This window comes from Dryobates pubescens, chromosome 3 (assembly GCF_014839835.1).
Source record: "Dryobates pubescens isolate bDryPub1 chromosome 3, bDryPub1.pri, whole genome shotgun sequence".
Classification (NCBI taxonomy): Eukaryota; Metazoa; Chordata; class Aves; order Piciformes; family Picidae; genus Dryobates; species Dryobates pubescens.
In genome coordinates, this window is record NC_071614.1 from 31,266,654 (window position 1) to 31,283,987 (window position 17,334).

Here is a 17,334-nt window from a genome sequence, read left to right on the forward strand (position 1 = left end):
TATGTTGATATTCAACTACACCACAGGGGTCTTGAAACAAGATTTTCATTGTAAATACATTATCTGTTGTTACTTATTTGACCACTGCCTACACATTCAGATCTCTAGTGGACTTTTAGAGTACTTGAAGCTTTCTGACAAGCTTACACAGGTGAAAAAGCTTTCACTAGATTTCACAGAAAACAAGCCATTTCTGTTGCTTGAGGACACAATGCAAGAAGGAAATTCAGCCTTAAGAGAAAAAGCCCAGTTAGCTGATCATAGCGCACGGCCACTGGTCATGCTGCTCTGCACACGTGCAATGTTATCCTTCTCAAGAAAGTTTCTGGTGTCATTTACAGGCAATGACATGTCAAACCAGCCAAGACTGGGCGACTAGCCCCTCTAGATCCTATAATGAACAGCTTCCACATGTATCTTTTCTACTCCTAACTGTAAACCCAGTAAATTACAATTAAACGTTTTGGTTTTACTGGTGCAGAGACCTACCATAATTTTTAACGCTGTCTCAAAAGGTATTGAGGTTGCAAATGCAGTGATTACTGTGTAACTTTGATACAGAGAGTCAAAAGAGATTATACATAGAATAAACCAGGTTGGAAGAGACCTTCAAGATCATAGTGTCCAACCCCTCAACCAATCCAACACCACCTAAACAACTAAACCATGGCACCAAGCACCCCATCAAGTCTTCTCCTGAAAACCTCCAATGAGGGTGACTCCACCACCTCCCCAGGCAGCCCATTCCAATGGGCAATCACTCTCTCTGTATAGAACTTTTTCCTAACATCCAGCCTGAACCTCCCCTGGCGCAGCCTGAGACTGTGTCCTCTTGTTATGGTACTGGCTGCCTGGGAGAAGAGACCAACATCCGCCTGTCTACAACCTCCCTTCAGGTAGTTGTAGAGAGTAATAAGGTCACCCTTAAGTTTCCTCTTCTCCAGGCTAAGCAACCCCAGCTCCCTCAGCCTCTCCTCACAGGGCTTGTGTTCCAAACCATTCACCAACTTTGCTGCTCTTCTCTGGACTCGCTCCAGCAAGTCAACATCCTTCCTAAACTGAGGGGCCCAGAACTGGACACAGTACTCGAGGTGCGACCTAACCAGTGCAGTGTACAGGGGCAGAATGACCTCCCTGCTCCTGCTGGCCACACTGTTCCTGATGCAGGCCAGGATGCCATTGGCCCTCTTAGCTGCCTGGGCACACTGCAGGCTCAAGTTCAGTCTACCATCGACCAGCACCCCCAGGTCCCTCTCTGCCTGGCTGTTCTCCAGCCACTCTGACCCCAGCCTGTAACTCTGCATGGGGTTGTTGTGGCCAGTGTGCCACTGGCACAATGGGCTGCTACTTTCAAAGGAGACACCAAACTGGAGAGTCTGAATGATCATTTTTTCACCAGCGCACAGGAAATTACTGGGTAGCAGATCTGCAAGGAATAATGTTACTCACGTGTAGAGCAGTTGCCACATTACGGCTTAGCGTGCAAGTGAGTTCCAAAAGTAATTAGGCAAAATAAAATGGAAATTGTATTGAACTGTGATCAGAGTTTAATCTTCATTTGATAAAGTTCATGAACTGCTGATTCTCTGTATTTCTGTGGCTGACTGTATAGGCCATCTCTGCGTCCTGTGTCAGTCTGACAGCTTGCTTTATTCTGAAAATAGCATTCATAAAATTTAATGAAAACTACTGCTGTGATCAAAGCATTAACTTCTCTTCGAGGTGATCTGGGAGTGCAGGTGAGAAAGTAGTTAAGCAGCATCCTGACCGTGTATGGAACCACAATCAGAGGGTTGTTTTTTTAAAGTATACTAAGACTGTAAATTTTGTAACCATGAAACTGATGTAGAGACAGGAGTACTACCTCCGGCCTGCAAGTTTAGATCTTGGTTGACTGTTTCCTGTACCAAAACATTAATTAGACTGCTTCTTATGAACTTAACATTCTTTGTGTTACAAAAGTATTTTGGAATCATGTAGAGGCATTACTTGGATTTTGAAAGAACAAAGGGCAATGGTTTTACTCCGCAAGAGGGACAGAAGACATTTTTATGATGAGAGTGGTGAGACTGGTATCAGTTGCCCAGATAGGTGGTAGATGCCCCATTCCTGGGAATATTCAAGGTCACGTTAGGTGGGGCTCTGAGCAATCTGATCTAGTTAAAGCTGGTCCTACTCACTGCGGTGGGTTGGACTAGATGACCTTTAAAGGTCCCTTCCAACCAAAACTGTTCTATGATTACCTGTCAGCTACTTGGGAAAACAAGTGGGAAAGTAGCATTAGGGATCTAAAAGTTTCTCCCATCTTGCTTTGGGGTGAAATGGGAAACAGGATTGACACATATCTCATTCTTTATATCTGTTGATTTCAGCTGGAAGTCATCTAGGCAATGCATGGAGAACAGAAAGGGAAGTATCAAAGGAAAATAACCTTTTAAAATAATGTAATTTCTGAAGGATGGATGTGAAACTAGGAGAAGGGAATGATAGAAACAAACAAAACAGTGTTATCAAGTCTAAAGCACACAGACCCTGGAGCAGAAGAGGTGCACAGCTTGAGAGGACTGCATTATGAGTCAAGTGAACATGATTCTATAGACACCAGAAGTCTGGTAAAGCTCACACTTACTAGGACTTATGTCTGAAAAATTGGGAGTTATTTTGTACAACAAATATGTACGTAGTCTGTTTGTTTTGTTAGAAATCTCATATCAAGTTAAATAGTATAATGTTCTGAGCAATTCTGTCTTGTAGCTGTTTACCACGCTTTTTGTCCTGGAACACAGAAAATTGCCAATACAGAGTAAAAGCAAGGTCTGCTGTGGTGATAACATTTTGCAGCTCATGCCCTGACACTGTCCACTTGACTTGGGTGTAATAACAGGGTGCCACCATCCCTTTCTTTGTGGAAACATAAAAAGGAAAGAGTCCTCACAGTAGTGCTTGCTCATTCACACTCACTCACATAAAACAGTTAAAGGAAAATAATTACCTAATTAAAGGTTACCAAAACTCATTTAGGCAAGTCTATTAGAGAATATTCTGGAATGCTTTCTGTACTTTTCAAAGAGCAAAAAGCAAATAAGAGAGTGTGTTATTTTGAACACAGCTAGAGTGAGTCCTAAGGCCCTAAAATCACTTTCCCTATTATGCCAGCTTTCACGAAAGATATGGAAAAGTCAGATGACTTTGCTGGGGTCATACTAGTGTTTTGTGACAAAGAAAGGAATGGAGCATGAATGTTTGGGATCTATCCAATCTCCATTTGGCTGTGGAACTTACCTTATGTGAATGTTTTCTAATTACCATGGCATGAAAGATTATTGTAAGAAATTATTTTCTTTAAGCAAGTTTTCTACCTTTAGAAAAAAAAAAATGAATAAAACATTTGAAGACAAAACTAAGCTCAGAAAACAGTGTAATGGTATGTGCACTTCTTTGCTGCTTCTTGCTTGTCTCTAGACTGGTTCCTTTTTAATAGCTGGCAAAATGCAGATAGGTAAGCCTAGATTCCCTTGTAGGAATACTGCAGTCTGGTTTTAGGGGCTGAATTAAGGAGCAAGCTCATAAAAAAATCAAAGCAATCAGCCTGTTGATGATAGGAATTGGATGCATGTGCATTCATTAGGGGAATAATTGTGAAGAAAATACCTGAACTTGGTGTCAGCCTTAGACTTCATGAGTTCTGTAGCTTTTAACTTGTGTACCTTGTTTTATCATCATTTCTTCTGCTTCTCAAGCAGGAATACAGGCTCTCGATTTGCAGCAAACTATGCTACGCAATAGGAGGTGCCCCAAATCAGGTGGCAGGGAGTGCTGCTGCGTTCTTCCTACAGATCTACCTGCTAGATATAGCCCATGTAAGTAGCACAAGAAATCTTTCCAGATTGTAGACTTAACTCTGATGTTGTCAACAGTGTCCCTGAATTGACAAAAGGTGAAAAAGGTGAGTTAGCTTTTAAATTGTCATGTTATCATTGCCTCTAGCTGTTCAGCATCCTGGCAAATGCAGAAACTTGTCCAGATTTTTTCTTTTCTTTCCTTCCCCCCCCCCCACACTGTTTTCCTTTCTGTCTTGAAGTGGCCATTCTTTGCTTTTAGTTCAGGATTAGTAGAGATTTAGGCACTGTAGAGCTCACACACTCACAGACAGAAGAAAAAGCATTTCTCTGTGTCAAGAGAGGGTAAGATATGAGGCATCTGAAACATTATTAGCACTATGTTGAGTTTGAGAAGTTTTATTTATTTAGTTTAGTTAGAAGTTACTGCTGCTGCATCCTGTAGTCAACATAATTTCCCATAAATTTTATTTGGTTTGTCTAGGAAAAACTCTCTGCAAAGAAAGCTGAATTATCCTTCCTGATGGTTCTTTGCTTCCAGTCCATGGCTTTCCGATGTAGAAGCAGACCTGGGAAACAAAGCAGTAGGAGTCATCCCATTCATCTGACTTTCAGCTGCGCCAGTTAGATTTCAGGAAAGCAGGAAAACAAAGAAAATCAATCCATAAACATTTTCTTGCTGTTTTGGATTGTCTTGTGTGTCTGCATGGTAACTAGGTGCAACATATAAAGTATTATAAGGTAGAAAAAAAATTTTGGGGGGGAAATGAGGCTAAATTGCAGGGACTGTGGAGTAGCTGTAGCTGAAACTGTATGAATGCCTTTCATCACTGATGACTAAAGTCACAAGATCTATAAAAAAGGCCAATTTTGGACATCAGTATCAAAGATGTCAAGTGGGTAGTGTGGGGTCTGAGGAGTTGGAGGTGGAACAGGTAAAGTGGAGGTGCAGCAGGGAGGTGGATGCAGCTCTGAATACAGCTGTTCCACACTTACATCAAGGAAGGTAATACAAGCCATTGGAGGTGATGAAGCATGGACTGAGTAAGAAAGCAAATGATACAGTTTTCCCAGGAAGTTTATAAATATGGCAATTTCCCAACACTCTGTTTATCACAGGAGATGAAAGTTCTTGAAGCCAGGGACTGTTTATTTCTTTACATGTTTGTGTACAGTGTCCTCAAAGCTGGGCCCCATTCTTGCATCTTTAGGCACTACCTAAATAAATGACACAATAATAATTATTTTCTTAGCAAGCTGCTACTGAAACCCAATCATTTTGCTTAATGTCTGTAATGATACACTTAGTACTTCATTAAGGGGTTTAATTATTTGTTCCTTGATGTTTTCATTTGTTCTCTGAAGTAATCCTGCAGGGACAGGATTTATTTCAAGGTCTGATAAACAGCTCTGAAATCCTGTAGGATTTTTCCACACATTTTCAGGGGAGAGCAAGTAATTTTATAGTCACTTAGTTCATAGGGGCAGAACTGCTTTAACTCTTTGAGAGATGGTGAAACTCACTAAGTGTGATCTTTCATATGTAATCTGGATCCTTTCTGAGAAAATTACATTGGTATTCACAATTTTTGCCTTTAAATTCCCTAGTCCACTTAAATTACCTGTATAAACTAAGGACATATAAATGTAACTCCAGACTACACGGGATCTTTGAGGCAAATTGCTAGAAAACACCAATACCTCTGATAATAGGACCCCAGGATGTCCTTTTGAGATGGGTGAATTTATCTTGTATTTTATTAACGCTGAGAAGTTTCTGGCATAGGTGCTGAGAAACACTGACTAGATTTAGGGGCTAAGAATACGCACCAGGGCATCTATAAGCCTGTACCAATCATGAAGACAGGGTGAGAACATAGACTCCATTCCTAACAGAAGAGAGATTTTAGTTTTCCTCAAGGCTTTCTTCCACCTCTGACATTGCTTTCTGTCTATTCAAATCTGCCTCAGGGTTGGTGGGATACAGCAACCGTGGCTATGGGAGAGCACAAGCAGCATAGCTGGATGAGGTGAATTGCTGTGGGACTGAGTCCAGTGCTCATCCCACCTTTGTCCTGGAGTGCAGCAACAGGATGCTTGGAGAGGCACTGTCAATACCTTCTGGAAACTACCATTCCTAGTCCTTTCCTGTTCATAAACTGTAGGGTGGAGCATGTGTTTGGAGCGGGTGATATGAGGAGGACTGGATGTCCCTGCAATATCACCTGATTAGGGCTAAAAATTGAACGGGTGTGATCACAGAAGTGTGTAACATCTGCCTTTTACAATGGTCATTCGGGACATACAGAGATTGTTGCTTCCTTCCTTCACCTCTGAGGGAATACCTACAGCAAAATCTGCAGGCAGGGGACCTGCACCTGCTGCAAGCCATGTGCTGCTGCCTAGCAGGCAATAAACTCTGCAGAAAATCAGGGGATGCTAGCTCAAGCTTGGTGGTGTATCAGCTCCATTTACCAGGTTTCCTACTGCACTGGAGCACTGACAGCATGAAGAAGCATATAGATGAAGTGTGCTTGTCTGCTGTAGCTGTGTAAGTCACATAAGCTGTTTTAACAGCCTCTCCCTCCTGATAGTTGAGGAACATTCATGTTTATATAGTAATAAAGTGGCATGAGCTGAGCACTTGGAAGAGAACCTACAACTTTTAAACATTATGTGACGGGGAATTCCTAAGCTCTCTACAGATAGATGCGAAAAATAACTACTCTGCCTGGGATAAACTGTTTCTATATAGGCACTTAAGTATGGCCCTTGTGGGTTAACTTCAAAAGTTTTTCTGCTTGGCTGTTTTATTCTTACATAATCTGCAAACGTTTTTCAAGTGAGATTTGTTGGACTTGCACTGGCAACCTTGACTTGAACAGATGTGCCTTATGCAGTTCACTTATCACAGTTCAGTTCTGAGTGGATAAAGTCTGCTGTGCTACAACCTGCTCCACAGCCACGTGTCACCAGTTGGCAGCCTTGTTGGTAATTTCAGGAGATGAAAAACCCATGAATGCATGTAAACAGCTCCCTCTACTTTACTTTTCTTTTTTTTTTCTTTATTTTTTTTAAACAGATTGGGCCAAGATGAAGATATTGGAAAATGGGGCTGTGGGGAACAAAGCGAGAGGATAGCTACAAAGGGGCAATGTCAGGCTTTATGACTAAAGCAAGGACTTTAGCCCAGTATTTGACTGACTCATTTCCCTAGTTTTAAATGCACAGTCTGCCCTTGTCTGCACTTTCCCCCTCTAATCCCTTCTTGCATGGTGTCTGTCTCAACGTTCATTTATTTGTTCTGGGCAGCCAATGGTACTTCCTATGGCAGCAGCAGGCATGTTTTGTAAATGAACTATCATCATTCTTGAAAACACTGAATTGTTTTCTGGAAAGTTGCTTTATGCTGTTTCATTGTCTTGCGAATCAATGGCTCTCATTTACAGTATTCTGCCTGTACTTTCAGATTACTCCGTTTCAAGCCTCCTTGGTGCTGTTTGTTGGCAAAGCCTCAGGTGCAGTTACTGATCCCATTGCTGGCTTTTTTATTAGCAAAAGCAGATGGACAAAAATTGGCCGGCTCATGCCCTGGTAAGCATAAATGTGTGCGTGTGTTACACATACATATGTGAAGTGTGTGTGTGTTGTGATCATACAGTCACTTCATTGAACTGGATTCATTTTTCTTTGCCTGTTCCTCAGACAACAGTGATTGTACCTATTGTACATATCTAAAATGAAAATTTGTCCTATCATTTTTTTCCCTTTAACTTGTTCATCCATGAAAAAAAAACTTAGGAGATATTTTCTACTACTGGAGCCACAAACAAATAAAGCCAAGACACAGTTGTTAACAAAACTGGAAGCTCATATCTAAAGCTTTCTTAAATCTGTGGTTGAATTTTCATCTTTTCCTAGATTCCTTTAAGTTGATGTCACTTCTCTACAAAGTTGGAACTTTTTTCTGCTTGCGGCCTAGTTTGCTTCACTTCTTACATCTACCTTCCAGGAGCTCCATTAACTTTAATTCTTTAAGCCTTGCAGTTGAGTAGAGGGTGCGTGCATACATGTGGAACAGATGTGACACCGTGGCCTTGCAGGGCTCAGCAGCCAGCACTGCCCTGACACTCTTACGACATCCTTCCTTATAGCAGTCATTCTGGCCCTGCTTCAGTTACATCCCCATAATTAAAATACTTAATTAGAAAATCACCATGAGTTTTTATAATGAGTAAGATGCTGTAAGATTTTGATCAGCATCCCTAAGGGACCCTGTGGTGTTTCACTGTGACATACTTACCCCTTGCATCCACTCTGGGTAGTACATCCATATGTGTACTGTTCGTGTGCTGCATGGAGAGGTTAGAAGGATATTGACAGGTGTGAAACAAAAAAATTGGAAAGGATTGGTCCGTGTTAGAGGAACCTGAGGTTATCTATACCATAGGGAATGTATTTGTTGGGGTATTTTTTGTATCTTGGAAGTCAAGGAGAGACTGAGTATTTGTGAAATATGGAATCATTCATTACTTCTCTATCCCATGCATTATAAGAACATTGCAAGGTATTTTTAATTAATTATTAATTTTAAATTAGAAGAATCCCCCAAGTTCATTCACAACAAAAATCTAAGAGTAAATGTGGTATCCTGAGCAAAGAAGTTGAATTTTCATGGAAAATAAGCTAACTGTTTTAGCTGGGGGTTCTCTTGCTGTCGTGTGGGCTGAGGACTACAGAAACTTTTCTGTGGGCAGCTTATGCGTGACAAAGAATACATGGCAAGTAAATACTGGAAGAAGGCTGAAATCAGCTGCTCTTGGCTTCAGCAGGAGCAAGACCTTCAGGTCAAAGTTAAGCCCCATGGGAAAAGTGGAGCTTGCTGCTGTTTCTCTTTCCAGGATGTGGTTTGTGTGTGGTTTGTGGCTGGGTAGATGGACTGCTTTTTTTTTTATTGAGCACAGAACTAACTGAGGAGCTAAGTTATTCAAAAAGAAAATGATGACATTGGTGTACAAATTCCATTAGATGCCTCTGTTTTTAGTCTTCAGTTCTCCAAATGCCGCACGCACGTGTGTTTAGTGTTACTGTTAAATGGGTGTTAGAATAACTCCCACCCTACCATAAGCATGAACTTATCTGCCCTTTGCACTGAAAACCAACTACTGTACAACTCACACTTCTTACAGGAAAAGTGCTTATCTAGTCCAGCTTCTAGCAGGCATTCATCAAACATCTGCTTTCTTTCCAGAAGCATTTTGTCTGGTTTTTTGGTAGTGGTAATTTTTTTCCATGGAAATTTTATTCCCACACTTTGGAAGTCAGACCACATTTCTGCAAAGCAAAAAAATGAGTCTTCTATTAGTTTAAAATTACTTCAGTATTTGGGCTTTTAAGTGAAGCAAGGGAATGAGCTGTCACAAAGGCTTGCTATCAAAGCAAGAGCCTTAGAAAAGAAGGTGAATGTTTAGCTATAACTTAATGCTGTACTCAATATATTGAGAAATCACCACTCACTGTTAATCTCTTTTATGTAATGTGTTTAGAAGGCATAAGCAATCATACATGTGAAATACATGTGAAATTAATGTATTTTGTCAAAGGTCACAATAGAAGCAGTCAGATATTCAACTTCAGCAAGGCTCTGAAAAGTTTCACTGATGAGAAAAGGAAAACAAGGAAAGGGGATTGAAGTGGGGAAGAATACTGAGGTTATTGCTAAAAAGTTGCATGAAAAATTGACTATGAAATATTTAACTGTGGTGACTCTGAATATCAGTCTGGAAGAGTTCACACTCCTGGAGGGGAAGGTAGATTCTCTGAGATGTGTGTGGATTTCACCCTTATTTTTGTTGTCCACTGTTGACCAGCTATGGATGAACTGGGGACTGGAGGGACAGAGTATAGTAGAACCTGGCACTTTCCTTGTAAATGCTCTGCTCCCAGTGGTGATGTCGATCCCAAAGAGCAGTGTGGGAAAGCCATTGTTGTACTGAACTATTTACTCACATTACTCTTTTGTGTTTCAGTTTTTCAGTTCACGATTGCAAAATAATCAGCTGACCCCCAATGTCAGTAGTGCTGTTGTGAAGGGATTAATCTGTTTTCTCTTTTACATGTTTGGATATTTTTTTGTTAGGATCTTGGTCATCTAATTCCATTGTTTAACATCTGATTTACAATACAGAAGAGCCCTGATGCTGCAGCCTCAGACTTTTAGGAAACAATAGCTTCTGACCACTCTTTCTGTATCATGGAGTTTGACGAGTGTTGTTTGCCTGAAGTAGTTTTTAGACTAATGTAATTGTGATCAGTAGTGCAGAGTCTACCTGGAGGCCTGTAGCTAATGGTGCTCCCCAGGACTGGATCAAGTCTTGTTCAGCATCTTCATCAATTATGTCAATGAAGGTCCAGAGCATACTCTCAGCAAGTTTGCTGACAATACAAAACTGGGAGGAGTGTCTGACACACCAGAAGGCTGTGCTGCCTTTCAGCCAGACCTGGACAGGCTGGAAAGTTGGGTGGAGGGGCACCTCATGAAGTTCAACAAGGGCAAGTGTAGAGTCCTGCACCGGGGGAGGAATAACCCCACGCACCAGTAGAGGTTAGGGGTTGACCTGCTGGAAAGCAGCTCTTCAGAGGAGGACCTAAGAGCCCTGGCAGACAAGTAAACTTCTATACTTTGAGGGTGACAGACCACTGGAACAGAGAGTTTGTGGAATCTCCTTCTGTTGAGACTTTCAAAACCCACCTGAATGCATTAATGTGCAACATGCTTTAGGTGAACCTGTTTTAGCAGGCAGGTTGAAACAGATGATGCCCAGAGGTCTCTTCCAACCCCTGCTATTTTGTGATTCTGTAATTAATTGCTGGTTAATGCCAGTGCCTGGGATTTAACTTTTGGCAGTTCTGTATTTTTAAACCGTCTTCCTCACCAGAAGATGACCCTCTTGTGTTTGAAGTGATTAGGAGTTTTGTGGTTGAAGTAAATGGAGCAAATTATCATATACCCAAGTTGATACAGATTGTAGGAACTTTTGCACTGTTTCCCATTATAATTTATGCAGCTTTTAGTATTTTTAAGTATATCAAGGTATTTGAAGAACAGGGAGTAGAATAAGTTGAGTGGGAAAATGAAGACATTAAAATTGGAAGAGAGAATTCTTGGAAATAAGCAGGCTCATGTAAAAATTGATGAAGTTGAGATGTGACAATAGAGCTTAATTTTCAGTGGGTCTTTCTAATAAATATGTAGCCTAAGACATGTGCTAAGGGATGGCAATTTAGACATGCTGCTACTGTGCCTATGCAAGGAAATTGTGTGTGTTCTGAGTGGCATATCAACTTGAGTATATATCTTTTCCTTCAGATTTTCAGGGGTTATTTTTCCTTCTTATGAACAGTACTTGTATGAATTTTGTATTAATCTGTGTATTTAATGCACACTAGCATTTAACACTTAGAAACATAACATGAATAAGAAAAACTGCACATAAGATGAATTGCACTGTATTGATTATTAGCAGAAGAATTTGATGTGCTTTGCTGTCACTATGTTGAAATCACTGATGTGCGTCAATTTTTTTTTTTAATAGGATGCTGGCATGTACACCTTTCACAGTAGTGGCCTATTTTTTTATGTGGTACCTGCCCCCTTTCGTATCAGGGAGAGTTGCATGGTATCTGACTTTCTACTGCCTTTTCCAGGCACTAACCACAGTAAGTAGGTTATAAGCCATGATGTTCTCAGCAGAAACTTATTTGTTGTCTGTCTATGACAATGCATTCAAAGTAGTAAACTGAGAATTACCAAAACTTCACATTTGATTTCAATTTCTACCAGGTTTAAGGGATAAGCATATCTCTTTTATCAAACTCTCTACTGGTTGATGATTTTTCACAAGGTTTTCTCTGGCAAATGGCCTGCTAATTCAGACAGATTTCCTCCAGGCACTTTAATTGGCAGTGCACTAGATATTCAACTCATTCTTGTGTATAGATCCACAGAGATATTTGGATTCCTAATTCTAGTTAGACATATAACTTCTCATAAATCCTATTTTCAAGAGCAGATTAGGAGACCAAGTAGGTCTGTGGCACTACTTCTGGAGATTTAGTCTAAATAAGGAAGACAATGAAAAAGTCAGGGTACGAGAGCTGAAATAGTACTGATAGTAATTATCATGATATTTATGCCTGGATAGGAATCTGAACACATGGATTTTTTAATACAGCACAGAACCTGCAATATTTATGCAGAACCCATCATTTCAGTGTATCCTAAGTTTCTCTGACACCTTCCACACTGTACACACAGGGGTTGCACCTTCCTGTCTTTCTTTGTAGCCAGTATCAAGGAAAGTGAGATGCTTTGTAGCCTAGCCGTGAAGGATTGGTGTATTTTCCCAAGGAATCTGAAGGAGCACAGCATTAAATGAAGCCTCTTTGTAATTTATTATGTCTGCCTTGAAAGACATTTTCCCCTTCCCTTTTGTATGCCTTATAAATCAGAAAGAAAACACAGGTCTTCATGCTAAAAAATACAATGTTGTAAATAAGTGAAATCCAAAGTTACATTAAACCATTTTCCTGGATATGAAAGGAATACAGCATATCCCCTGATATTGCCTAAGTGATGTTCTTTTCTTGCACAGTTATTCCAAGTGCCATATTCTGCCCTCACCATGTTTCTCAGCACAGACCAGAAGGAGAGAGATTCTGCAACAGCATACCGTGAGTGTGATTTGGGCTTTCTGCTGTGGATTAGGGCTGAGCTTTATTTAAAATCATTCTTTATCTATAGGAAGTTCCTAATGGCTTGTGTCTCTAAACTGGACTTGTAGGTGAGATTTTTAACAACTGATGTAAAATATTTTGTCTTGTACCTGCTTCCATATGTCTAGCTAAACAGGAGATAGTAATGTTTCATTGTCTAAAGTGGTCTGATTATCTACAAACTCTTTTTGTTTTCTTACTAACAAAACAAACGAGTGAAGATCACTTTTCATTTAAAGGTGACTTGTAGGGGGAAAAAATAAAGTCCTGATCTTTAACATTCAATTAATTACCTTCAGAATTTCTGAGTACTTTCTTTCTCTCTCTCTCTCTTTTTTTTTTTTTTTTAATTTTATTTCTTTATTGTTCAAATTTCCTTTAGCTTATGTAATTCATGTCATTAATTCAAATTCCAGCACTAAGCAAGATAAGGAGAGAAGAGTCAGATATAACATGAAAGACTTTTCTGTGTTTTAACTAGTCCTTCAGTATTGCTTTAGAATAACTTTTTTGTTGCATCTGTTTTCTTCTCCTGGGAAGAGCCCTTTTCTCTTCTATCAGTCCTTCTAGGCCTCAACATACTTCCTTGACTATATTAAAAATTAGACCAAAGAGGCACAGTGAAATTGCCAGAAGTGCTAAAAAAATTCACGTCCAAAATTCTAGCTAAAATATCCCCTGAGTAACCCAATCAATTTCCAGCCACATGGTACATTTGTAATTTGCATTATCATCAACTATCTCAAGAGAAAGTCTGGGCTAGCAGTCATAGGACAGGACTAAACAGTGGGAGATTCCAGATCCGTTATATTCTTTGGCACTGACTGGATTCTGAGTCATCTGGTCTAAATTCTAGCTAAATCCATGTACCTAGTGTTTTCTATTGTTTGGTTTTATGTCTTCAGAGGCTGTGAGCCAAAAACATGTGCTTTCCTATCTGCTAGTCCCATGCAAGGCTCCATAGGCTCATGAAATTTGTGCACATAAGTGCTGTTGAACTCCCTGGCCGTTATACAACTATACTGTCATTTTGTGGTTTTGAAAGGGTTTAACTTTTGAGAGGACAGCTGTTACCCAAAGCCAAGCTAGGGTGGTGGAAGGAACCATTGTTTTGACTTTTCAGATATTGATAGTCTTTTACTTATATTTTTCAATCTATTTTGTATGTATATTTTGATATATTATACAGCTATACAGCTGTATAATAAAGAAGTGTGATTTCAAACAAAAGGTTGGGATCAGAGGATCCATTCCCCTCTACTGGAGACAAGCAGAACTGCTTATTCTGAATTTTGTCTTGCTCCTCAGTATGAATGGAAGGTAAAAATACTTGAGTCCAAAGTTGCTTTAGCTTGAAACCTGTTTACATTCTGCACAAAAATATAACCTGCTTCAGAGTATGATCTGCTTTCTGAAAGATCAGCTGTCTCAGCTAAAGTGGAAAGTGATGCATTATAAATTCTGAGCACACAAGGACTTTGAAATATGCCTGATCCTCATCTTTTGCTGCTTCTTAGAAAATAAGGTTTCATAATGGTTCTATTTCTGCGGCATCTAGTTATGCTTTTGAGTTTTGTTCCATGCAAGTGCTTGGTAAAATACAGATGCAGAGCCCTAGGCAAAGGTTATAAATGTGTAGGTGGTGTTTTGAATGAAAGGTGTGACTCAGGTGCGGTGCCATTGCATCGAGTTCTCAGCAGTTTGGAAGCACTGCAAGGCCCGAATGAGACTAGTTTGTGTCCGAACACTTGGAGAAGCAGCTTTTTTATTTTTACTTACCATTTATTTACATCAGTCTTAGATGATGCCTCAGATTTTCTACTCAAAAGATTCTCTGTGTGGGAACACGCTAGCAATGGTTTAAAATATACAAGTCTCACAGAGATCCTTTATTTTCTTTTCCTTACTTGTTCTTCCATAGAAGATGTATTGTCCTCATTACTGTGCTGTCTGAACACCCTGCCTTCTGTGTGCATTGCTCTCCCACTAGGTATTTCCTTTGCAGGAATACCCAAAAAAGCTTATGTCCAAAGTCATCTGGGAGGGATGTTATAGATCAGGGACCTTGAATAAACCTAAATTGAGGAGCTTTTGAAATGCCAGTCACTTTCCAAGGAGACTGTGATAACCACCAAGACACAACTTGCTCTATAAGCACGCCTTCAGAATCTCCCTTTCTTCTGAGAAAGGAGCAAGGAACCCCTGGATCCACTGAGAGACAATAAGTGGAAAAACCCTCATGTTTAGGTCAATGACAAGAATATTCCCTCCTAAACAGGGAGACTTGGTTCCTGTTCCTAATTTGTTCATGTATTCAACCCAATGTGTTTTTATGTAAAAAGCATAGTCTCTGGAGCTGGGACAAGAATTTACTTTATCTCCCTGTGGTGGGTATGGCCTTATTGCATTGAAACAGGAGTGGTAAACTTGAAATCCCTCAGTGAGTCGGGTCTAGAACTCAGATTACACACCACTCACCTGTGACAGAGCTCAAACAAATAGTTGCCTTGTTGACTGATTTTAAATACATGAGGCATGAACTGGATGCCCATGGTTGGATGTTTGCTTTCCCAAATGGAGACTTTGGTTGGATTTTTTAGGTCATATCTTGTTCTGATGGTGGTTGAAGTGTTAGTGATCTAAATCATTCTCTGAGGCTGAGATAGCTAGTTCTGGCTGACTGTGGCCTTAGGCAGTTAAGAAAAGCATCTGCTGTTTCCAAGAGGATTGCAGCTGTATTATTTCCAACATAAGCCTGAGGTAAGTATAATTTTATTTTACAGTTGGAGAACCTAGAGGTCTGATCTGGTAAGTGGCTTTAAAAACGTTTCACAAGTTACTGTCAAGTTTGAGATGAGAAGTCTGATGTTACAGCTCCTAGTACTGCTTTGGAGGCATGGAATTCCACATTTAAACTGTAATTCTGCTCCATTCCTCAAGGTGAAAGATTTTTATGTTATTCCCTAGTGGGTCTTAATCTCAGCTGCATCTATCAGGCAACTCATATAAATGAGGCCCTTCCATGGAGGCATCTAAAAGCTGATCAGAAAATAGATGTCAAAACTCCTTCCTTGAAGCAGTTCTCTTACTGACCTTCCAGTTCTGCTGGTTTTAGCACTGCTTTTCCTTCTTGGTAAAATACAGATCCAGTTCTAGTAACAGTCCCTTTCTTAAAGGCACAGCCTAAAACTGTCACATTCCCTCTAAAAGAAAAGGGTTTGATGAATTTTCTCTTCAGTAAGACAAATGATGAAGCTTTCAGACAGTTCTTATCCTCAATGCACATTTATGCTTCCTTCTTTAGGAATGACTGTGGAAGTCCTTGGGACCTTGATTGGAGCTGGACTTCAGGGGCAGATTGTGGCCAGTGCTCATGTCTCTCATCACTGCACGGTGAATCCCACAGTAAACACAACTGGCTCCTGGCATGACACTCCCAGCTTTCCAGACCCCTCAGATACCCTGTCTCCTCAAGTAAGTGTCTATGGCAGCACACTAAAATCTCTTTGGAGAGTGGATATCATAACGTCCACCTAGGTGACTGTGAACATGACTTCCTTGAAATCAGTAGTGATGGAGCTGAGACAATGTTGTCTCTACCAGCGCTTCTTGGAATGGCAGAATTACACTGAGGAGCTTTACTGAAGATGCAAAATTGCAAAGCAGCTAGAAGGTATATAGCCAACCTTTGTTTCTACTAGGGGCTGATTTACAGCTTAAAATAGAAGCTTAGTAAGAAGAAATTAATTTACCCAGCCAGGACTACTGCATTCAATTGTAGGGTACCCAGCACAAGACATGGACCAATTAGAGCAGGTCCAGAGGAGGGCCACAAAAATAACCAGAGGGTTGGATCACCTCTTCTATGAAGAGTGGCTGAGAGAGTTGGATTTTTTTAGCATGGAGAAAAGAAAGCTGTAGGGAGACCTTATTACAGCACTTCAGTGTATAAAGGGGACCAATAAGAAAGATGGGAAAAGACTTTTTTACCAGGGATTACCATGTCAGGACATGGGACAATGGTTTTAAACTGAAAGAGGTTAGGTTTAGATTAGATCTAAGGAATACTTTAATACAGTGAGGATATGAGACACTGGAACTAGTTCTTAATTCCTCCTTGAAGTTGTATAATCATAGAATTGTTTCAGTTGGAAAAGATCTCTAAGAGCATTGAGTCCAACTGTCAGCCTAACACCAACATAGCCATTAAACCATGTCCCAAAAGAAGTTGCTACTGTAATCTTAGGAGTAGATCTTTCCTGCTGAAAACCAAGCATGGGTATTGATACAGTTCATAAATGAGCTAATGAATTTTGTTTAGGGTCAGAGAACCTATTTGGCCCATCACGAGTATCCTCAATAGTTTAAGTTCAAATTACACTTAATAATAACTTGTGAAAGAAAGCACTTAATTCAATTGCTTCAAGCACACTGACAAATAAACAAGAAATGTAAAATTCATGGTGGAGTCCTGTTACTATCCTTCTGCTTAACTTTCCTGGCTAGGCTGCTTTTGAGGCTGAAATACATGAAGTTACTTAAACGAGGTCATCAACAATACTGCAGCCGTAGTCTGTGCAAGTCATAACCAATAGTATAAAAATACTCTGTGACTTAATTTAGAGCTCTGATATAAAACAAATAAACAAACAAAAAACCAAACCAAACTACAACAAACAAAGAAAAAAAAACCCCAAACCCCCACCAACCCAAACCTTTT

General features: G+C 40.1%; 1 protein-coding gene across 1 annotated transcript in view; it reads left to right on the top strand.

Annotated features, from left to right (window-relative positions):
• Window positions 1-3,401: 3,401 nt before the first annotated feature.
• MFSD2B (MFSD2 lysolipid transporter B, sphingolipid) overlaps window positions 3,402-17,334 on the top strand; it is a 29,422-nt gene continuing 15,489 nt past the window's right edge. The window contains exons 1-6 of the mRNA XM_054179905.1: window positions 3,402-3,424; window positions 3,741-3,860; window positions 7,309-7,433; window positions 11,435-11,558; window positions 12,494-12,572; window positions 15,919-16,088. Of these exons, the coding sequence (XP_054035880.1) occupies window positions 3,422-3,424; window positions 3,741-3,860; window positions 7,309-7,433; window positions 11,435-11,558; window positions 12,494-12,572; window positions 15,919-16,088 (621 nt within the window). The 5' untranslated portion in view covers window positions 3,402-3,421. The remainder of the gene's footprint in view (window positions 3,425-3,740; window positions 3,861-7,308; window positions 7,434-11,434; window positions 11,559-12,493; window positions 12,573-15,918; window positions 16,089-17,334) is intronic.